The following is a 24,277-nucleotide window of genomic DNA, read 5'->3' on the forward strand; positions in this document are numbered from 1 at the left end:
GTTTTTATTATTAAAAGTCAGTTGAAACCTTAAATTACAGCGTAGGTTTTGTAACCTAATGTAATACATTAAAGTTAAAAAAATGTTATAAAATTAAACGTTTATGACCATATGATACAAGTGTACCTACAAATCAGATATAAACGAGAATTTATTACAATACGTTGACCTCCTGATCACGAACGCTGAAAAGCACTTGGATTTATGTGAAAATAAAGCATACAAAACTTGCCACTAAACTTAAATTTTACTTTATTAGCCTTCAAGAACTCACGTGACAGCTCTTCAATTCGAACAAGATGGCGATGTTGTGACTGCCGATAGTGATGGTTTTATCACAATTTATAGTGTCGATAGTGATGGGGCTTACTTCGTTCGAATGGAGTTTGAGGTATATTGATATTTTTATTTCCAACACACACATATGAAGTATTTACAATATTCTTAACCTACATAGTAATAATAATATTTATTATGTTGATAAACTGAAAATTAAAACAAATTTAAAAAGGTTGGTTCCTGTGGCAGTGTACCTTTAATGTTGGCATAATTCCCTCGCTGTATTGCGATCATAAAAATAATAACAACAAACTATCTTATAATCAATCTAATATATAAAATTCTTGTGTCGCGGTGTTTGTGGTTAAACTCCTCCGAAACGGCTCGACCGATTCTCATGAAATTTTGTGTGCATATTGGGTATGTCTGAGAATCAGACAACATCTATTTTTCATCCCCCTAAATGTTAAGGGTAGTCCACCCCTAAATATATATTTTTTATTTTTTTCTGTTTTTATTTTTTTATGATACAGCATTAAAAAATACATACAACCCCTAACATTCACCCCTCTACGATCAACCCCTATTTTTTATTTATATGATATACATGGCAAAACGACGTTTGCCCGGTCAGCTAGTAATCATGAATCTTTAGAAATAATTAAATTATTACGGCACAAATAATATTTTGTTACTTCACTTCTTCAACTTCTATATATCTGTAATGTGAGCAATTAATACACCTTTCAAGAGACACATATGTTTTTAAGCAGAAAGATTCTGTCTAATTCTCTGTCTGATCTGTCTAATCGACTTTATACATATTAAAAACACCTAACACTAACTCAACCATTAGGTAGGTCAAGTACAATTACGTACGTTATGAACTAAGTACTTCTTCTGTCAAATTATGTTTACGCTGAAAACAGATAAAAAAGTAGTTGAAACAGACTGATACTTTATGAAAAAGGTGATTAATCGCCTTTATATAAACGTTATAACGCTTGTTTAACCGACCTTTCCAGGCACATATAAAAGGCATCAGCTCGTTAGTAATGCTCTCTGAAGGTACTCTCATTTCGGGAGGTGAAAGAGATAGAAAGATCGCAGCCTGGGACTCTCTGCAGAATTACAAGAGGATAACGGAAACAAAGGTATCTGAATATATACGGTATGACTTAGTTAAAAGTTAAAATAAAGTTTAGTTTTTTAGAAATCTACTTCCAGAGTAATCCATTTACATTCCTCCAGTTGTCAAAATACCATACAATATGAAATTACCTTTTACCCTACTGTGTCCCTCAACCCTTTTACAGTTTTATTCAAAATCAAAAACGTTTATTCAATTTAGATGCGTCTTAGGGCATACTTATGAATATCAAAAACGTTTACAAAATTCGCGAAAGAGCAAGACTACGTCATCCGTTCGCAAAACTACCAGGAGGCCTTGTTCTGAGAAGAACGGGCAAGAAACTCAGCAAGTTTACCCTCCCTCTTCAATTATTCAAACTCAACCTCAACAATTATTCAAAGGAAAATGTCATAAACCACAACGTGATTAAAGTTACATAAGTTTAAAAAAAATCTGTTCTGTGATATACCACATTCACATTAACCGTTGTTTCTCTTTTTCATACAATTAAGCAATAAGTCAGTTAGCAAATCTTGACATAAATTATAATCCCATACTAGGTATTAAATGTAAACAAAATTAAAACCCTATTTATTATTCTAGCTTCCAGATACAGCGGGTGGGGTTCGAAGTATCTACCCACAGCGACCTGGCAGAAATGATGGCAACCTTTATGTAGGGACAACTAGGAACAATATTATGGAAGGGTCTTTACAACGGAGGTTTAATCAAGTTCGTATATTGTATATGTAATCTCTTTTACTATATATTGCTCCTAGTCCACGCTATTTTAGACTTGGTAATCTGCCAAATAAAACTTTGGGCCTATCTTGAACCGCTGCCTTTACAAACGTATATTTATTTAAAAAATTATTTAGTTAAATTTTATTAGGTAGGTAACTATATAATACACGTCTCCTCTAGTAATGGATACCCATGTCTTACCTTGTGTCAATTCTTGGACGTAAGCCTCCTGCGTCCTTCTTCAAATTGTGCAGCATTGTGCCTTTTGAGATACTGTGAGAAATTTTAATATAGAGTATTCTCTTTTGTTCTCGGTGCTACCCCAATTATTGTTAGAACTATATTTAGTTATTCAATTTAGGCATGTCAAAATGCAAATCTCATCTAAAGATTGCAAAATTACCAGGTAGTTTACCTCATTGTTAAATATAGCTTGTTATTGTTAAAACCTTTCGAAACACTATAACTTTAGTTTTATCAATTTTATAAGTTTTTAAAAAAGCAAAATAGCTGTAAAAATATGTCTAGTTGTAAGTATTTTACATTGCAGGAAATAATGTACACTGGATATAATGTACACTATAAATTTTTGTGAAACAAAATAAAGAATTTTGAAATTGAAAATTGAATAAAGAGTATTCAAAATAAGAGTTATAGCTGTTCTTTGATTTCTCAATACAAAGCTAATTAAACAGATTTTTATAAGTAATACTATTGACGAACTTCGATTACTATAAAACTATTAAGTTTAATTAGTAAAACGACCGAGCTTTGTTGTTGTTTTAATATTTAAAAAAAAAATCATTTTGCCCCAGTTCTTTAATCAGCGTAAACAATTTCAGATAGTCTTCGGGCATCACAAGCAGCTAATGGGTGTAGCAGTTCACCCTGATGACGAAATGTTCGCTACGGCGGGGAATGACAAGAGCATAGCACTGTGGAAAGGGCACAAACTTGTATTTGCTACCCAGGTACTCGTATATATATGTCTTATCCCAGTTGGGATAAGACGGAAAATTTCTGTGATACCGTATACTGTTTTATAGTAATGATGGCATTCAAAACAATAATCATAGTTTTGTTTCATTGATGATTTTCCACCTCTGGTAATAAGGGCCGGTCTACCATTTTTATTTCTCGTATGATCTGTGTAGGTCCATTGATAGCGACCTATCTATTTCATCAATGTTTTATAAGCCTCAGATTACAGATAAATTCTCCGGGGTAACATTTTTAACCCCACCTGAAGAGTCAAACGTAGAGAAGAGCAGAATCATAATATGCACCAATAGACTTCTATTTTTATATACGCAATTTTTTTTTTAATATTTTACAGAATAATATAATAACATCATATTCATTTATACTTGATTACCTTATACAAAAACATACGTATATAAAGAAAAATTAAAAATAAGGTTACATAAGTTATAAGGCAACGGGCGGCCTTATCGCTAACAAGCGATTTCTTCCAGGCAACCCACATGTGGAACAATAAAAAAGAAACACCTACAGAGGATATAGTACAAGATGTGTATAAAGAATTAACAAAAAAACTCAATATAACACCTAACTATAACTAAAATAAAATAAAGTGAAATCTAAAGAAAAAATAAAAATATGTCTAAACAAAAATTTAAATACCAATCAAAAGGTTAACTGAGTCACAATAATTTATATATGTAGGTAGTAGTATAAGTACGTAATTAATAGTAATTACGAGACAGAAAAAAATGATAAAAAAGAAGCTTTTTAAACAAATTTAAAGAGAGAGTTCGTCTGATATCAATTGGTAAGGAATTTCATAGCAGGAGGCTGCAGGATACTTTGCACAGTAAATATGTTACATTAGAAATCCGCTGTGGTTAGTATACTCGTAAATGAAACCATAGCAGTCTTGTTTAGGAACGCGACAAATGCGTATAAAAGTAGTTTTTCAACTTACTTTTTATGTTCGTTAACGTTAGGCCTACTAAGAATTGTTTTTACCGAAACAGATTAAGACATCTGAAGCCAACATTCAGAGGTTATAGCGCCAGTGATCTTAATAAGATTACCTAGTGCTGGAACTAGTTGTTAGTCAAACGGTAAACGTATAGTAATGAATGTATGATATTTCAGGTGGGTTACGAATGCGTTTCCTTAACCTGGCACTCGGGAGGCGGAGCTCTCGCAGCTGGAAGCACTGAGGGTCACCTAATTGTATTGAATGCGGATGCAGGTGCACCAGTGTGTACTGTCAGAGTCTGTGGATCCCCACTCAACTGTTTGCAGTATAATACAGGTAATTGGTTGAAGTACTAATGTGAGAGTATTTTATCTTATTTACAAGGACCACAATGGAACCAAACAGCCAGATGCCCACTGAAGTATTTATCGAACCAATTCGACTTCCAATTTGACCAATTCTTGAAAGGCCGGCAACGCACTTGCGAGCCCTCTGGCAATGTGAGTGTCCATGGGCGGCGGTATCACTTAACATCAGATGAGACTCCTGGTTTGCCTGCCATTATATAAAAAATAACTTGTTTAATATCCTGTTGCAAAGACACATTACGATTGTGTTAGACAAGCAATCCGTCACGAAAAGAGCGTACCAATTCTTAAAACGCCGGCAACGCAATTGTGAGCCTTCTGGCAATGGGAGTGTCCATGGGCGGTATCACTTAACATCAGGTGAACCTCCTCCCCGTTTGCTCCATGCCATATAAATAAAAGCAATATCATATAATAACTTAGTTTATAATATAATATAATACAATACATATTTTATTGTTGAAGTAAATTTTCCAGCTGGCGATGTATTAGCAATAGGCTCCCAAAACGGCAGTATTTACTTGTTCCGCGTGTCCCGAGATGGCTTTTCTTATAAGAAGTGGAATAAAATTCGCGGAGCACAACCATTAGTTCACCTCGACTGGAGTCTTGACGGGAACTACTTACAAACTGTTACAGCTGATTATGATTTAGCTTTTTGTAAGTAATTTAAAATAAAGGATTAGTCGATTAAAGATATCAAGTACATAGAAGCATAATTCACAACTTTGCTTGCACCATTTATTACGAAAAAGATTTTTCTCAAGAAAGTTACTAATGGAGAGCCAAACTACCAATTCTTAAAAGGCCGGCAACGCTCTCGCGAGCTCTCTGCCATTGAGAGAGTCCATGGGCGGCGGTTAGTATCACTTAACATCAGATGAGCCACCGGCCCGTTTGCTCGCTGTTCTATAAAAAAAAAGAACAAGGGACAACCTGCATTAAACACAATAAAACATATTTCCTCACTTCTAACGCATTAATGCTTCGTTTGAATTTTAATAACTTATCTGTTATATATATATATATTCGCGATTTCAGTGTGGCGTAGTAACGCTTTAGGAATGTTTCTAAAGTATTTTCTGTCGTATGCCTACTAGTATATCTTCGAAATAAGCTTTTATGACAAAGAGTATTTATTTATATTTTCCATAATTCATTTTAGTATATAAGCTGTTATTGGGACAGTTATAATACAAATAAGTTCAAGTGTTAGTGGAGGGGTTCCGGGAAGGTAAATTTTTATTTTTTGACATAATGTATTTGTTGTCTTATCAATTTTCTTTTTTTATCTTACTAGCTAGACCGGTGTCCCGAATAGCAGATTAAGTATTTTAAACAAATAAAGAATCGACTGTTAGGCGGTACGATGTTCGCCAGGCCAGCTAGTATCCAATATTTTAGAAGTGATTTTTATAATTTACTTTTCAGGGGACATAAAAGCCTTATCACCAGAAAAGAGTCCAATGGCCATGAAAGATGTCAAGTGGTCGACTTATAACTCAACTGTTGGCTTCCTAGTATCAGGTTATCTAAATTCTTTATTAACAACATAACATAGTATGGTTTTTATTTTATTAAACTTGGACCATATTCTAACTTATCTGATATACCTAATTAGAAAAAAGATAATCTCTGTATGACTTTGCGTTCCCGAAAAACTTTCAGACAAACATCCTACGTACATATGTGCTTCGAAGTCTTATTAGATGAACATACCGAAATAAAATATAAATACTACCGATTCCCAACAATATCATGCAAATTAATCTCATGGGGATTTTAGTCTCTAAATAGTTTTGGGTCGCCCAATAATAGTAATAATAAGAAGAATATATATTGAATGTAACAATTTCATCATTGTTCCTATTTCACAAATTAATTTATTTTTAAAGGCTTTTATTTAAATCCTTTTTTATCTCCACATCATTAGTTCCATTTCAAATGTTGTTACTATTTAGCTAAATGTTAGTAGTAATATGTTAGTCGCCTAGACAAGTCCTAAGTCTTGATAGACACGGTTGAAAGACAAATCCTAAGTCTTGATAGACACGGTTGAAAGAGAGGAGCAGTCTCGATGGAGATTTTGCTCTGAACGCCTAACAGCTCTCAACACATCTGCTCATAGTCTAGCTGACTGATTGCAAGATAATATTATAATAAAAAAATGTTAGTCGCCTGTGGATATGTCCCCTCTTATAGGATGTTCCTCTTGGTTCCTCCTCCAACCCTTTCCAGGTGTCTCTATCTTTGCCAGTTTTTTCCTGCTAAGTCTATCAAGTCATCAGCCCACCTTCTTTTTGCCTGCCCACTCTACTTTACCCGGGTGGTCCCTTCGATTGTGTTGTCTCACTCATTGTCATGTTAAAAATTATTCATACAAAATGTAATCTTATTATTTTAATTTTTATTTGTAGCCAAATGCTTTTCTAGTTGCAATATATCTATATTATTTCATTTACTAATATTTTTTAGGAATGTGGAACAATCGTTTCTACCCGATGACGTCATTAATAACTGCTTCGAGCAGATCCTCGGCTCACGATCTTCTTATAAGCGGGGACTCTGATGGATATCTACGTTTGTTCAGGTATAATTTGTTTATTAAAACTGTACAAATAAAAACAAGTAACATAAATTATTAGGAATGCAGCCAGCTAACAAAAGACCTCTTTCTGGCAACCCTTGTAACGAAAAAGAAATACATAATAACAAAAATTAATTTACAATTACAATATTGTCTTTCGGTTATCTTACCTTAATTATTAATTACAAATTTCTAACATACATTGCTTCTTCTCCTTCTGGTTTCAGATACCCGTGTGCTAGTGCAAAGGCGGAGTACAATGAAGTCAAAGTGTATTCAGGGGCTGTCCTTTCCTCTCGCTTTATGTTCAACGACCGTTGTTTAGTGTCCTCTGGTGGTAGCGAGGCTGCTTTGATGTTATGGGAGCTGGTGGAAGACTAGCGCCGACCTCGGGCACCTCCAGCCCTTATAGTGGAACCTCCCACACCCTCGCCACAAGCATTTCACGTTCTAGACTTTGACGGACTTGACTGAAGCATTTTCAAATTTCGAATGGTGATTCGAATTGGAATATAGAAAACATACTGTGTCTAAGAATCGAATTTTGAAACTTGATTTTGAAAGCACTCAAGTTTGAATGGCGAATGGATTTTGGATTGAAGTTTTACAAAATTGGCATTGGCTGAAGATGCGTAATCGACAAATGATGCGTTATATAATGTGAGATAGTAAGAGACTTCGAATCGGGATTATAGAATATGGAGGTGCCTAGACTATTTAGAATTGAATTACAGTTGGTTCTGGATAAGGAATTTTGTTTGAAGTCTGTTAATACTTACTCTATTCAGGATTTTTGTAAGTTTCTACATATTTCCTATGCAGTCAAATTCAACTACAGATAACTGTTACTGAAAGTAATAAAAGTAATGAATGTCCGCATAATTTTATATATTTGTAGTGAAGCAAAATAAATATGTGAAAGAAATATTGCAGAATAAAATTTATATTTTTATTTACATAGATTATCTAATAAATTAAAACAAACGGTTCAATTTTAGGTTTAGCTTAGCACGGCTTTGAGTTATTATGATATAAGAGTTAATATAGATATAGGCACAGTATTCACTGCCATTCCTGTATAAATTATTCACTAACGTAGACACAACACTAAATTATTGTAAATTATAACAAGAACAATTGTTCTATGGTCATAAATCATTCCCGATTGGGACTTGCACTATATTTAAGCAAGTTTATTGAATACTTGCAAAACCGACCAGTCAATTGAGAATATAAAATTAGAAACAGAAGACAAAATATTGCGTTTGATTTAAATTCACTCAACGCGTAAACAGGCTAGTACGAGGCATGCCTTTTAAGTTTTGTCGTTTGCAGAAAAAAACACAACTAGAACCTTATAGTACTTTTTATTGTTTTTCAAAGTATTCACCACATAGCTTAATACACTTTTCCATTCGCTTAAACCAGTTATTATAACATTAATTCCACTCTAAAGTGGAGGTGTTCAAAATGGCTGACTTGAAAGCGTCGACTGCTTCTTTCCGGTCTGGAACCTTTGACCACGAAGACTTTTCTTAATTTTTTGAAATGTAAATAAATCGTTAGGGCTTAGGTCAGGACTGTATGGAGGATGGTCAAGAATTTCTACTTTTTCCTGCTTCAAATACTGAATTGTTTGACGAGCGCTATGTGAGCTGGCGTTGTCGTGGTGCAGGGTGATGCGCCGCTTTAAGTTAGATTTTCGAAGTTTGGCGATGACTTGTGGTAAACAAACTGTGGCATACCACTCTGCGTTAACTGTTCTACGATCTTCAAGTGCAATAGACGCAACATGGCCGGTTTTTCTAACGAAAGTGGCCACCATCTTCTTTGAAGTGCTTCGAGAACGAACGAGTTTAGTCGGCTTTGGCTCGTCTTGAAAGACCCAGATTGTAGATTGTTGTATGGAATCAGGATCGTAGGCATAGATCCAAGATTCGGCATCACTGATGATGTCGTAGACGTGATTTGACTCTCTTCGGTTGAACCTTTGCAGAGTTTTCTTACACCATCTGACGCGGGCCGCCTTGTGATCGTCGGAAAGCAGATGCGGTATCCAACGGCAAACTAGCTTTCTCACACCAAGCGTTTCATGCAAGATCTTCTGAATGGTTGTCCCTGAGATGCCTAATAGAGCCTCTATCTCTCGATACGTCACATGACAATCTTCGAGAATTAGTTGTCTCACAGCAATGATGTTTTCTTCAGTGAAGGCGGATTTTGGGCGTCCTTCGCTAGATTGGTCACTAACACCAGTATGTCCACGCTGGAATTCTAAATACCAGCGTTCGACAGTCCGCAGACATGGGGCTTCATCACTGAACACAGATATTAGCTCTTCAAACACTGAAGCCGTGTCAGGCCTCTTCTAAATTTGTAGAAAATTATTGCACGAACATTTTCCTTAGAGAGATTCATTTTCGTACGTAACTTGACACATTTAAATCGACGCTGTGACTAAACAATAGCATTAATCCTAATACTTTTAACTGTTTTGAGATTCAAAATGTACAGACATTCGAATATAGTACAGGTCCAAATTCAAAGTTGCCGGGAAATATGGAAACGACAGAACTTAAAAGGCATGCCTCGTAATATAATATCGTTATAACTTATATTATATAACTAATTAGATCAATATCGTTATAAGTTATATAATAAAACTTATAACGATATTATGTTACTAGTAATATTATAAAGACCAATAACAAGCACTCAATTGTAGTTGCCTGTTATTGTTGTCGCCTACCATTTTACATTCCCACTGCTAAGCTGTGTAAGTGGCTGACTTTTCTAGTATTTTGCTAGAAGGATGAGGAGTATACGTATAAAGAGCCTTATAATGTTATTTAAAGCTGGACCCCATTATTCAGCTATACTTTCTTTATTTTTATAATCTACTAATATTATTATAAGTTTGTTTATACGCGGAAATCTCCGGAACTACTTGTTATAATTATTTAATATTCATGCACAGCTAAATTTGAATATGTCGTAGACAATTTAACTGTAATATAGTCATGAGGATGTATGTATTATGTGGCAGGCCCACCATTTGTTACTTGTTCTTTTTAAAAACAATTATCTTTATCAAGTTATACAGATTGTGTAAGAAATATTCGTATACTTAGTATATATTGTATTCACAACAATTTAAATAAATCTTTACCACTTATAATGACTTTTAATTCCTGAGCACACATTTAAATATAAATGAACAATTATGAAAAGAGAGATTATTTTAAAAACCCGACGTTTCAACTTATGTATTATCTATATATATTTAAAAAAAATCGGTTGTCTGTAAAGTCGGTTTACTGACGATAGTTGAACGTGACAACGTCATAAAAAACTATTGATGGGATGGTTGCATTTAAAAAAAAAAAATTAATTTGTTTGATAGGTATTTTGTATGGATATAGAGGAGATAAATAGAAATCACAATTGAATTGATCAAGTTACATTTATTTGTACGCATCAATACAATTATGTCAATTTTAAATGGAACGCCTCAGAGCGAGGTAACGCCGCATGAGTCATGTTTTTTCGTACGTGCAGCCGGCTCCATCGAATTATAAGACGTTGTCACGTCAATAAGAAAATTGCACGGAAAATTTAAGATAATCACCATACAATTCAAACTTTTTGGAACGAAGTTTCTTATCGCGCGTTGTGAAAAGGGGCTAGACGGAAAAAATTCTTACGAAAAGTTGTCACGACACTTTTTTGCTATTTGCTATTGTAATACACCGGTTATCGTCCGATCACCGAAGTTAAGCAACGTCGGGCGAGGTCAGTACTTGGATGGGTGACCGCCTGAGAACACCTCGTGATGTTGGCTTTTTTTTGTAGGGATAAGAAATGAAAATTATTTTTGGAATCACTTAACTAAATTAGTCTTGTTGGAACGAAGTTATCGAGCGTTGCGAAAGGGGGCTAGACGGAATAAATTTAGACCAAAAGTTGTAACGACACTTTTTGCTATAGTTGTTATATTTTCGATTTAGCTATCGCCAACGTCCATACCACGTTGAATACACCAGTTCTCGTCCGATCACCGAAGTTAATCAACGTCGGGCGAGGTCAGTACTTGGGTGACCGCCTGGGAACACCTCGTGATGTCGGCTTTTTTTTTCGTCGTAAGATTGGTGTCGAGAAAATCTATCATACGGTTATGATACCAATTAACATATAAATTAATCGAAAGGAATTTCGTTCCATCCGGGTGTCCCTTGACACCTCTAAAGTTTTTTGATTTAACCTTATGGCGTTTGTTATAACATTGACAGAATGCGTGCTGCAAATATCGTCAGAGTATCTTTCGTATTAGTATATAAGTTATAAATGAGTCCGACGTGGACAGAAAAGCTATTTCCAGTCTATGTTTCCACTACACAATTGTAAACTTCTTTTGTTTTCCTGGTTATATATACAATAAATAAATAAATGTATCTACAATAAAACGGGACAAATTATTATTTTCAAAACAATTTATTATAAAATATACCTCAAACTACACATTATAAATTATGAAAAACTCAGCGATGTTAATTATCTTGACTATCAATAAAAGTGTTTTTACTACATATTACATTATATGTTATGTAATTAATAAATTGCATTAAACTTAAAATCCTATTTAAAATAGTCCTTAATTCATCTCACGGCAATCTTGTCCAAATTATTTGTTATTAACAATTAAAGAACATATTATTGTGAATGAATTTAAAATGGTATGTTTCCGATTGCATATATTCGGCTATATTATTTTTAATTACCTTATTAGATATATATTAGAACCATAAAGGCGCCTCGAAGTTTTTGAGATGTGATGCTACCATCGCATGCATCACATCAGCTGGATCCAAAGAGTCGAATGAAAGAGTCCTTCAACTAATCGGGATGATACGAAAATTTAATCAGAATGTTAAAATTCAAGGCAAGAAATGGTCTGGTAAAAACAGTCGAAGTTGCAGCATGTTTGGCAGAGGGCCGGCATCACATACGCCAAGAGACTGTAGCGCAAGATATCCGGCAATTCAAGGTGTTAACAGCCAATCTTTACCAATAGAGTGATGCCAGAAGAAGACGGCTATATTTTGATCATTCATCCGTAGTAAATAAAATAATATATCGAATTAAACACTTTAATTAATAATTTCTTAAAGTCTAATGATATAACAGTACTTATTCTGAGTAAACTATTCAATTACACAAATTAAAACTTATTTATTTATACGCATATTATTAGTATATTACAAATCAACAATACCTACAAAATCTACTATCCAACCAGTCCCACCATTGCTCATTGTAGTAGTATAAACAACTTTAACATAATTATCTTCGCTAGTATAGTCAGCCGGCGTTTCAGAACAATATGATGAAACGATGTTGCCATTCCTATCAACCAAACTAACGTAATTCTGATCGCAAAGTACACCTAAATCAAATTCACTAAAGTGCAGACGGAGCTGAGTGCCAATCGGCGTCTCAAGCTCCCATTCACACGTCGACCTCTTCCTATAAACTTCTGGATACATGGGACTCGTTATTCTACCGAACTCATTTATCAGTCTACCCCCACATCCCCGCCCTTTATCTGTGGTAACATAATTTATATTATACATTATTTGCTCAGTACCTTTCATGACATTGTGCAACAGCAAATACCTTCCTGTCGAAGTAACTGATTGCATAATATAGGATGATTGAACTTTATACAAACTTGGAGATGACAATTTATCACCGTCCAATATTTCAAAATATGCCTCACCATGGAAGTAACTAGGGTACATTTCAATTATATATATTGATATTGTGTAGTTTTCAGGAGCAGTTATCAAATTAGAACAACTTAATAAATTTACGTTGTAATCTTGGATATAGCTATTTTGTAGTAGCCCATAAGACTCTGTATAATTTCTTCCACATTGGCCAATGTACGATACCTCCAACTCTACACCTTTGTGAGTTGATGACGACTCGGCTGAAGTTATCAGATTTATATTTATATCGCCGTTTAAATAAAAATCTAGCGTCTTATTTGAGCCGCACACAACAAACATTTCAGGTTTTAAGTTTATGATTGAATCGAAATAGGAAGAAAGTGAAAAGAAATTGTCGGTATTGTGATTTAGAACAAAATCTTTCCCAATGGTGGTATTTGTTTCAGGGAAATTTGTTATAACCATCTTGTCGTTTAAACAGTGATTCGCTGTACCTGGTTCTAGATCAAGATAGTTAACTCGTAAATGTGTTGGAATAAGTGACGAAGTGCCCTTCAAAATATATTTACAATGTAAACCCCGCGGGATATCACCGCGTCCAAACCCAGGCGAATGTATTTTTTGAACATTAAAATCGACCGTTATTTCAGTTGGAAAACATCTGGAAGATTGTAAGCTTAAACTTATTTCAAAGCCAGAACTCACTATTTCACCATCAGTTGACAATCTGATACTTAAAACATTAGTCGATGATACTATCGCAGGTGGCAAAGTGTGGCCACAAAACTTGTCAATCAAAAGACTATCTGGATTGAGCCCATCCCGTATCTCAACAAAGTCACAGCTGCATTTTCTAATACCTATCGCTGTTTGATTCACATCGGCGCATGGTGATACATGAAAAGCTGAAAATTCAACTTTAACAACATGATCTTCTGGGGCATTCACAAACCAATGGCAATCTAAGTAGTTTTCGTATACAAATGAATTACCTATCCGTGGGGATTTTAAAGAGTATTGAGTAACAGATAATAAACTGATAACACCTCCACATCCAACAGCTTCGCCATAGCTGAAACTAATTTGGGCCTGAAAGCCTTTGTAGTTCAAAAAGTCATCAGACACAAATTGTACAATTGCCCTACTACTATTACTCTTTATTACAGTAGAAGAATTAATTTTTCCACATAACAAAGCTAATCGGTGATCATTTTCTATTTGCGATCCATCAAAAACAGCAATATAATCATTGGAACAGGAATAATGTGGTTCTATGTCAATATATGCAAAGTTAACTATGACAACTTTATCCCAAGGGGCCTCAATTATCCAAGTACAATTAAGGCCGTTAAAATATTCTTCAGCGGATCCTGTTCTAATCATTGTAGGCTCAGTGATTTTTCCACCACACTTATACAACGAGTATGACAGTTTAAAGCCTTTATCTTGACCAATACTATCTGTTTTGAAATTTATCATGACTTTCTCATAGTTCTCTAAAATTGGTGGAATATGTTTACCACAAAATACCTTTAATAGAAAGTTGTATTCACGCTCACCAGTTATGGTGAGATTGTCATATTTACATTCTGGGTAGATACCTTCAAGGGCAAAGTCTTGAAACTGCACGATTAACTTATTGTTTGTCGGAGCAAGAATTTCATATGAACAATCAAGTAACGGATCATAACCGCTGCCGTATCCAGGGCTGTAAATAAATTGATCTATATCCGTAGCTGTGAATACACCGCCACAAATTTCAGTCCACTCTGCTGTAAAACCATCTAGATTAATATTAGAATCAGTACGAAAAACGACTTTCATCTCAGATGAAGTTGAATTTAATACAGATGGAATTTCTCGCCCGCACAGTTTAGCCAATTCCTGGTATGATCCATTTACCCAGTCATATATAATAACTGCATCTTTAGTGCAATTAACGGTATCTTCTACAACAAATCGTTGAAAAAATGAAAGTGAAACTCTGTAACCTGTAGATGCATATATTACCCAAGTACATTCTGTATTTTCATCATAATGATTTGGGTAGTTAGGTGAGGAAAATATTCTTTCATACCCATTTAAATAGCCGCCACACTGGCTGCTAGCAACTTTCATAACCAGTTTTAAATTAGTAGATTGTTGAGCTTTAGAATGATACTGGATGAATGTATTCATGAAAGATGTAACGATAGATTTTGCGGGTATTTTATTTTTGCAATACGTTATAACAGACATTGATTGTGTCAAACCATGATGAACAGTTAAAAATTCATCTGAACAATCGTGGTTAAAGATTCCCTCAATACTTGTTTCTATTCTAACTCCATTAGGAGCGATTACTATCCATCCACAATCTAAAGTATTATTAAATGATTTTGGTATATTCAAAATATTTTTGGGTTCTTGTGAGAGATGAACAAATCCTCCACATGGCTGAAGTTTCCATTCAACATTAAACAGAAGAGGTTCAAGATTAACTTGAATGGCCCTCAGTGTTAATGATGTAAGCGGGATTCTATAGGAAATTTCCGTTTGATTTCCACATACAGTTCGAGTGAATTTTTGACCTGTATTTTCAATTGGAACATCAATGGTGAGCCTTGAATGGGAATAATAACATTTCGATTCCCGTGAAAATGTGTTAGTAATACTTATAAACATAGTATTGTAATCAGAGTTATTGCTAAATTTGTAGCTATCCGCGAAATTATACGTCCACTTGCAGACGTAAGAGCGCTGTAAATCAGGAGCAGTAATTTTACCACTGGTACCCTGAAGACTATCACCGCATAACGTAGGTTCATTCGAAGTAAACCTAGCTTTAAATCTTTGTGGATAACTTTGAGACGAAGACATTTTCATAAGTAGATACACTGCAATATTATTACCTGAAGATTCATAAATCAAAGGATTTCCGCTTATATTCTTTCCGCTATATATATCTATAACAGATTCAAATGTAGCGTCATTGTAAATACCTATTCTTTCATTCTCGTTATAATCAATAATTTCTAATTTCACTCTTCTTGTTCTATCGGGTATGAATACTAACCACTGGCAAAAACGCAATGAAGTTGTGCGAGGATAACCGGGTGTTGTCAAATAGCCTTCAGACTGCATTAGCGTCCCACCACATGAAGGTCTTGATGAATTAAATGTCATTTTGAAACCTTTATACTCAGATATTTGAGTGTATGAACTAGGATCTCCCACAAAAAATGATATAGTCGCTTCATTCGTACTCGTTTCTATAACAGTGTTTGATACTGGAGGAGCATCACTACAGAACTCCATTAGATTTGAAGCGGTTTTGTTCATCGGTAATGATTCCATGACGGTTACATTTATTTGACAATCGTGCCTTGATTCTGGAATATTAAAATCTACCATATGAAACTTAATAACATTTTTTAAAGGAGATATAATATGCCATTTACATAAAGATCCCGTTGGCAAGATAAGCATATGGGGATATCCCGGCGATGTAATTTCTCCGGATTCAGCTATAATAGTTCCGCCACACACATCAGTAGAAATATTCGCCTTGAAACCATTTCTTGGCTCAGACAACATCGTTGAATATTTAATGTATAGGGCATTACTGCTTGTTCTGACTGTACCAGGCTTAGTTCCACAGTATACCCCAATCGTTGGAGCCAACGCTGATGCGCCATCATGTACTTCGATTGACTCATCTTTACAATCATCTCGTCCATCAATGTCAAATCTATCGATAAATTCTATTCTCAATTTTTCTCCAGGTGGTCCTGTTAATACCCACACACATTCTGAATAGGGCATTGGTACTGATGGATAGTTAGGGGAAGATATCACTTCCCATTTATTGTCAATATCGATAGCCGAAGTTGAGCCACATTCTATGTTTTTCTCTTCAAAACGCAACTTGAAGGTTTCGAATGTCGTTACTACGGAAGTTATGTGGGGATTATTGTTAACATAACTTACGTAAATGGCATTGCCTGACGAGATTAGGCTTTCCCTAACTTCATGTGTATATCCACAAAATTTACCCGCCCCTAATATAGGAGACTCGAAACTTTCACCATTTCGAATCATTACATACTGATTACACTCGTGCTCATTTGTTATATTGAAATGCTCAAAATCTATTTTAACTGTGCGGCCAGGTCGAACTTTGATTGTCCAATTGCAGCGGATGTTATTTCTAAAATCACGTTCGTCCCAAGAGAATTCAATCGTACCAGACTCCTTAGAAATAAGTCCTCCACATTTTGATTTTACACTAGCGGAGAAACCCTTCTCAGCAATTGAACTATCTGTTTGTAATATTACTTTTAGTAACTGTGATATTTCAAATCCTTGCTTTGCATTCTCAAATAAACAAAGATTTTCTTTCACTAATTTCCAATCTTCTTTCAAGTTTCGCGAATATATTGATACATGATCGGCATAGCATGCAGAAGTTTCTTCTAATTTAAAATCAATAAAGTTTAATTGCAAATGGCGTCCTACAGTTGCTTCAAACACCCATTCACAATATAAATCTTCACCGTATTCTTCCGGATAGTTGGGCGATTGAAAATTAACAGCTGCCCCGGCGGCAATAACTCTGCTTTCATTATAACCACATCTTTTCAACGTTCCACCTTCTGTTCTGATCAAATCTGATTGAGTTTGAGACCATTTTAAGTTGAATACGGTATCAATGTCTGGTTCAGTTATAACAAATCGTATATATGCGAGGGAACTTCTAGTATTCAATATTTTATCCTCATTTCTTATTATACCACATACTGTCTCGAGTATTGGTGCTTCTTCGTCATAGCCATCGTAAATAATTAGTTTACTATCACAAACTTCCCCTCGCTTTGGAATTACTAATTCATCGATATTTAAAGTTATACTACTGGTCAGTTTACCAATAATACGCCATGAAAATTCACCTTCTCTGTTGTAGGCGTGAGGATAAAGCGGGGACGATATTTCTCCTTGGGATTTCTCAGTTATCTCATTTTGGTGCAGAATTCCAAAATGAGCCAAGAAGCCTGTACCGGAATTTTGATAACCACTATGAAATTTTATGTAAATTGCTGAACCAGTAGTGGTATTAACCGGTACAGTTTCACCACAATAAACTCCCAGCAACCGACCGCCACCATTATTTTCTCGTATTTCTAAGTAATCTTCATTGCAGCGATCTGAGTTAACTATATTGAAAGCTTCAAACGTTAAATACATACTGTTTCCGGGAGATGCTCGTAATGTCCATTCACAATTAGTTCCAAGAGGGTAAGAGAGCGGATAATTTGGCGAAGCGATTGACCCTTCTTCAGATAATACTGTGCCTCCACAGGCGCTTGATAAAGTCGAATAGTGCGCTGTAAAAGAACCGCTCAAAGTGTCCCCATATGTTCCATGCATAATTGTTAGTGCACTGCCGTGACTGACAATTTCACTAGGTACCTTATAACCACAAAATTCTCCGATTACTGGAGAGTTAATGTCGTTACCGTCAAAAATTTTAAAAAAGGACGAAGGGCATCCTTTTTTTGAAACTTTTTCAATTGTACGCGGTATTGACATGTGTTCCATGGTAAGTTTTATTTTTTCTCCTAAATCGTGTGATAAGATAACCCAAGTACAATTATGAAGATTTTGGCTGAGAAACCGATCATTGGTTATAACGCCATCATACTTTGCTTCTATAATAGCACCACAGGTGGCAGAAAAGCTAGCTTTGAACCCTTTCGCCGAGCCAAATGTGTCCGTAGTAAATTGTAATACCATATAAGATGTGTTGGAAATTATCTGAGACACGTTTGACTTGGGGCATATAAGATGAGTATAATTAGTATCTGCAATATACGAATTTTCATATATTTTAATGGAGTCACCACAATAACTTTCATCATCGTCGTCGACCGAGTAAAGATCAAGATCCAGAAAATTCAATTCTATTCTATGATTATCCGGTACCGTTATGTACCATAAGCAATCCATATTATCATTGTAGTTTTTCGGATAGTTTTCGGATGTTATGACACCGGTGCGAGACGTTATGCGACCACCGCAACCAGACGTATCCGAATCATAATAAGCTGAAAAGTAGACATCTCGTAAGGAAGACTTTTTAACAAACTTCACAAACATATAGTTACTGCTTGATTGGATGGTGTTAGAACCCCGGTGACATATTTTACTTATCAAATGGGATGAACTGCTTTGCCCATTATAAAATTCGATGGAATCGACTGTACAGTTCTTAGTCTCCTCAACAAATATATCGTTTAATATTACAGTCACTCGGCTACCTGGTTGCGCTTCTATCACCCATTCACATTCTAGACCTTTGTTAGAATATATTATATTCTTGGGTAGCTCAATATCACCACGTGGTTTTTTCAGGTATGCGCCACATCCATCTTTCACCCATTCCAGTCTGAATCCATTAGCAGCATTGAAATAGCCACTGACAAAATTAATTTGCATTGAATTACTTTTCGTTGAAATTGGAGCAGGCAGTGAGGTACCACAGAGCTTGTTCGAAAAATTTTCTTCAGTTAACTCCTTAAATTGTAAATATGATTCGCATTGTGGACCCCCTTGTATATAAGTGTGGTAAAAAGAAGAATAATTAAAAGAACGATTATTAAAGACCCAAGGACTCCGATGTGTGTTCCAAGGTGGAATGCCTCTAAATGGAATGCCTCTATATTGAAAAGAAAAGATGTTAAAATGGGTGAAGGTTATATTTATTCTATTGCCCAATCCAACTGTGATGTTCCAAATACAATTCAAATTGAGAGGATAATTGTTAGGATATCCAGGACTTTCTATAACGCCGTAGCTGCCGCTTACATTTGTATTACAAATTGTTTCATAATTAAGCAAAAATCCTTTTCCACCCAAAAATATATCTGATCGAAACTTTATGAATGCATAGTTGCTTTTAGTTTCAATACTGGTCTGATTATTATTCAAATCACAAAACCTCCCTAAACTAGGGGCATAGACATCGCGTCCGTCATATATTTCTACATAGTCGTCTCTACAGTTCAATGTTTGTTCTAAGTCCAAGTCTGCAAACACAATTCGTATACGCGAGCCGCTACTAGTAACAATTTTATAGAAACATTCCGCATCGTCATTATAATTTTGTGGATAATTAGGAGAGGATATCGATCCGGCGACGCTTGTCAATGTCCCGCCACAGCCCCTTAGTGCTCCATCCCATTCTATACTGAATCCTTTCCCCGATAAATAGAAATCGGAATGGAAGTGAATGTAAAGATTGTGAGCGGTGGAGATGATACGTTTTGTTTTAAAAGAGCCACATAATTTAGCAAGCAAAGGTGCGCTATCAGATGATCCGTCTCTAATCAACAAATAATCACCTAAATCACATTTTTCTCTAATAGGCATTTCTAAATCAAAATCTTTAATCTTTAAGGCAATTTGTTGGCCAACAGGCACAGAAATCGTCCAAGTACAATCTTTGTTGGGTTCATAATTGTCCGGCCATCCAGGAGAATGTATGTAACCGCTCGTTTTAATATAAAAACCGCCACAGTGTGATTTTTCATCTATAAATGTATATGAAAGTGAAAAGCCGAGACCATTGACGCTTAAATCCGATTGAAACTTTATCATTAGTTTGTTTGATGTGGTAGTTAAAGCTGGTGGTAGTGATTTACCGCAATATCTACCTAAACTAGTACCATTTATATAATCATCATCAATTTCAATCAGTTCTAGAAAGTCATTTTCACAAGTGAATTGTATCTCTGTATTGAATCTATTCCACGTCAATTTAATGTGCATTGCTTCGGGCGCAATCAAAAGCCACGTACAGGACTGATCGTTCTTATAATATTCCTTACCGGAACCCGGATAGTTTATAAGTCCCGTCGTTTCTCTATATATACCTCCGCATTCTATATCTAAAGTCGTGTAATTTGCGAAAAATCCTGTCCCCGATATACTCATGTCAGAATGGAACCCGATGAACAAATAATTAAAAGAAGACGTTTGTATCGGTGGCATATGATCTGAACCTCCACAATATCTACCAAGCAGTGATGAATTAGATGTTGGTCCATCACGGACCTCTACATAGTCATATTGACAATTATAAAATCGATTATCTTCAATATCGAAATCTTGAAATGACAGCTGTACAATTTTTCCCGGAGATGTTCCTATGACATATTCACAAACTGTATTTTTGGGATATTTGAAAGGATAGCCTGGTGATTTTATAATTCCACTATCTCCCATTATTGATTTATGGCAAATAGATTCGTATGTAAATTTAAACCCACCTGAAGATATGCTTTGGTCTGATTTAAATCTAATAAATAAACTATTGGAAGACGACGTGTAGCTCTTTGGAATCGTATTGCCACAAAATTTGCCTACCTGCTTAGAATCCTCATTAGGTCCGTCATAAATTACGATATAATCAAATCTACATCTAAATGACCTCTCTAAATTGAATGACCGAAATGTGACTCGTACTTTTGTTTCGGGGCTAGTTTGTATTTTGTAATCGCAAATAAGATTATTAAGATATTTACTGTTGTAACTTGGGGAAGCTATTTCACCTTTGTCAGCAGTATAAAAGCCACCGCAACCAGGCACACCTTCAACTGGGGCATAAGTGATTTGAAAGCCTTTTCCAGATCCATAGGCATCGGAATGAAAATGAATAAGTATTTCGGGACTCGATGATTGCACTGGTGCCGGTTGAGAGGAATTACAGTATTTATTTAACAATGGATCGGTTTCGTGCAATCCATCGTATATTGCTAGATAATCAAAACTACAATTTGGATGTGTTTCCAAATCCAACTGGAAGAAATGTAATTGTATTCTTTTACCTAAATTTGTGTTTAAACGCCAATAGCAATCACGATTTGGGGGATATGGACCAGGTGAACCTGGCGAATTAACCCGGCCATGCTGAGTAGCATCAATAATACCTCCACAAATGGGACTTATACTGTTCCAATGCAAGGCAAATCCCTCTCCCGATATAGTTTGATCGGAACGAAACCAAAAGTATAAATTATTGTGACTAGATATAATGTTTCCTCCTTTTGGCAAATCAGTACCACAAAACCTACCTACTAGCTGGCTGGCTGAACTTCTTCCGTCATGAATTTGAACAAAATCATAATAACATTCAGCATGATGTTCTAAATGGAATTTACTAAAGGTCACATTAATAACTTTATCTGGGGATGTGTGTATTACCCATGCGCATCGTGCATTTGGTCTATATGTTGTGTTAGTTGGAGGATAAATTATACTACCTTCTTCCGCGTCGAGCACACCACCACATATTTCTACTCGAAGTTGACACAAATCACCCGTAAACATAGCTATGCATTCACATCGAAATCGTCGCGCCGATCTTCCATCGCTTCTACACGTTCCACCATTTAAACAGGGGTTGTTGGAACAGATACTAGATTGAATGTCACAGTGAACGCCGCCATATCCTTCATCACATATACAGGTGTATCCAAAACGGAGTGGATGACAGACGCCGTACGCCCCACAAGGATAGTTTTCGCATCCAGTACCATTACTTAGATCATTTGAAGCTACAAAGCATCCGTTAGTACCAATTCCATCTCCTGACATGCCCCGCGGGCAAACACATTGCACTATTTGTCCTCCATAGCCAGGAGTTTCAACGCATTGAGCGGAAGGATGGCAGCCACCCCTGTTTATGCTGCATGAACCTCTCCATGTGCAGGTAACGCCGTCACCTTCATAGCCCGGTGGACAGGGGCCACAGAGTCGAGAACCTATCGTGTTATGACAAGATACTCTCGGACTCAAACTGCATCCACCGTTGGACAAAGTGAGACATTCATCGACATCATGACAAATGTAACCATCTCCTTCATAACCGACAGGACATGACCCACAAACAAATGAACCAGGTAGGTTAATGCAATCGACGGGTGGGTTTACGGAACACCGAGGACCTTGAGATGATAAACATTCATTTACGTCAGTGAGACATGCGACACTCGTGTCATTTGTTGTCCATCCCTGATTACAGAGGCACTTAATTCCGATACCAGTGGTAACTTGTAAACAGGTGCCATGCCCGCAAATTTCAAAGTCATTGCCAGTACAATTTCTCTCTTTTCTGGTACAGTGTAGGCCAAACCATCCGGGCTTACATATACAGTCGTAAGAGCCAGGCCTGTTAATGCATGTAGCACCATTTTGGCATCCTAAATCTGTTCCAGCATAATTTCTACATTCATTGACATCTTCATCACAATTAACTCCTTTCCAATTGGACGGACATAAGCAATAATATCCATTGACAAGATTTAAACACGTCCCGCCGTTCTCACAAGGATGTGACTGACATTCATCCTTTCCTTTTCTATTAATTAAACTCTGAATGGTGCGTATCCTGTTTCTTAATGTATTAATTTGTCGTGTGAGATATGTGACATTTAAAGAAATAGTAGAAGGCAATGTTGTACTAAAGCTTTCCAAGCGTTCAATTCTTCCCATAATATCATTGAGATTTCCAATTTTATTACCTCGTTCACTGTCGCTGTATTCAACGGATGGCGTCCAAATCTCTTCTTTCTTGGTAATATTGATGTCCAGTAAATTTATGTTTCCAACAAAAATACTTGATCTTGGTCCATTTGGTTTTAAATATATATTTTTATTGTAGGAAGATTCAATTATTAAATCACCATCGGCTGTTTTAATTTTTGGTCGATTTTTATAAATATCACTCTTTGAGCGCACAATACATAGAATTAAGAGTAGAAACTTCAAAAAAAAGTAAGTCATTGTCTATGAACACGGGTATCAGAAGGTACTGATTTTTATAATTAGTTTAAATCCGAAATAAGGGGCGTTGCGATACGCCCATGAATGTATAATCTGACAAGGGCCATGTGGTTTCTGTGATATCGGGCTGAAATTACATCGATTTCGATAAAATTAGGAGTAGAAGTCGTACTCGAGGGACTGCTTCAAACGAAACTGAGCTCCTATTACTTTATATTGTGCTAGCCTTGTCATTCTGTGATTCTCGGTATCTTTATAAAATAATATTAATAAATACAACATTTAGAAAATATATATCTATAAGTAAAATAGAACTTTGTTCAGGTTCAACAAAGTTCTATTTTACTTATAGATAGACTAGACTGTTGTTACAGAAGACCCATTCCCAATTTAAACCTCTATTTCAAGAAATAAACGATATTAACACTTAGATATAGAGATTGCGAAGAGAATGAAACGATACAGCCAATTACTTGCACATTCGCTTTTATCGAATACACAAGAAATTAATTGGTATGGTCGAAATTTTGAATGAATGACAAACTAATGTAAACCTTTTGTTTATTTGTAGCAATAAAATTATTAGTTTTATCTCAGAACCAATTTTGATATATTCTTGCCTTGTCTCCTGCAGTCTGCAGACATAGAACGCCAAAAGGAAAGTATCGC

General features: G+C 35.6%; 2 protein-coding genes and 1 pseudogene across 5 annotated transcripts in view; 2 read left to right on the top strand and 1 right to left on the bottom strand.

Annotated features, from left to right (window-relative positions):
- LOC125049533 (echinoderm microtubule-associated protein-like CG42247) overlaps positions 1 to 8,354 on the top strand; it is a 29,361-nt gene extending 21,007 nt beyond the window's left edge. For all 4 annotated transcript variants that reach the window (XM_047648882.1, XM_047648881.1, XM_047648883.1 and 1 more), the window contains 9 exons: positions 260 to 391; positions 1,305 to 1,433; positions 2,015 to 2,143; positions 2,998 to 3,126; positions 4,277 to 4,439; positions 4,949 to 5,131; positions 5,903 to 5,998; positions 6,947 to 7,061; positions 7,286 to 8,354. In XM_047648882.1, the coding sequence (XP_047504838.1) occupies positions 260 to 391; positions 1,305 to 1,433; positions 2,015 to 2,143; positions 2,998 to 3,126; positions 4,277 to 4,439; positions 4,949 to 5,131; positions 5,903 to 5,998; positions 6,947 to 7,061; positions 7,286 to 7,439 (1,230 nt within the window). In that variant the 3' untranslated portion in view covers positions 7,440 to 8,354. The remainder of the gene's footprint in view (positions 1 to 259; positions 392 to 1,304; positions 1,434 to 2,014; positions 2,144 to 2,997; positions 3,127 to 4,276; positions 4,440 to 4,948; positions 5,132 to 5,902; positions 5,999 to 6,946; positions 7,062 to 7,285) is intronic.
- Positions 8,355 to 11,070: 2,716 nt separating this feature from the next.
- On the top strand, positions 11,071 to 11,185 carry LOC125050003 (annotated as a pseudogene).
- Positions 11,186 to 11,570: 385 nt separating this feature from the next.
- Positions 11,571 to 23,693, bottom strand: LOC125049532 (cubilin-like). Its single transcript, XM_047648880.1, has 2 exons — positions 22,087 to 23,693; positions 11,571 to 11,951 (listed from the first exon to the last, which is right to left on the bottom strand). The coding sequence occupies exons 1-2, from the start codon at positions 23,606 to 23,608 to the stop codon at positions 11,908 to 11,910; spliced, it is 1,566 nt and encodes a 521-aa protein (XP_047504836.1). The 5' UTR covers positions 23,609 to 23,693; the 3' UTR covers positions 11,571 to 11,907.
- Positions 23,694 to 24,277: the final 584 nt, after the last annotated feature.

The sequence above is a fragment of the Pieris napi genome, chromosome 5, assembly GCF_905475465.1.
Source record: "Pieris napi chromosome 5, ilPieNapi1.2, whole genome shotgun sequence".
NCBI lineage: Eukaryota > Metazoa > Arthropoda > Insecta > Lepidoptera > Pieridae > Pieris > Pieris napi.

Bases quoted from the DNA above. Each gene is read 5' to 3' on its own strand.
- LOC125049532 (XM_047648880.1), bottom strand. From the start codon at position 23,608: ATGACTTACTTTTTTTTGAAGTTTCTACTCTTAATTCTATGTATTGTG. The intron at 11,952-22,086 runs GTAGTATAATTT...CATCCCGATTAG, and splicing joins TGTGCTCGACGCGGAAGAAG to TTGAAGGACTCTTTCATTCG.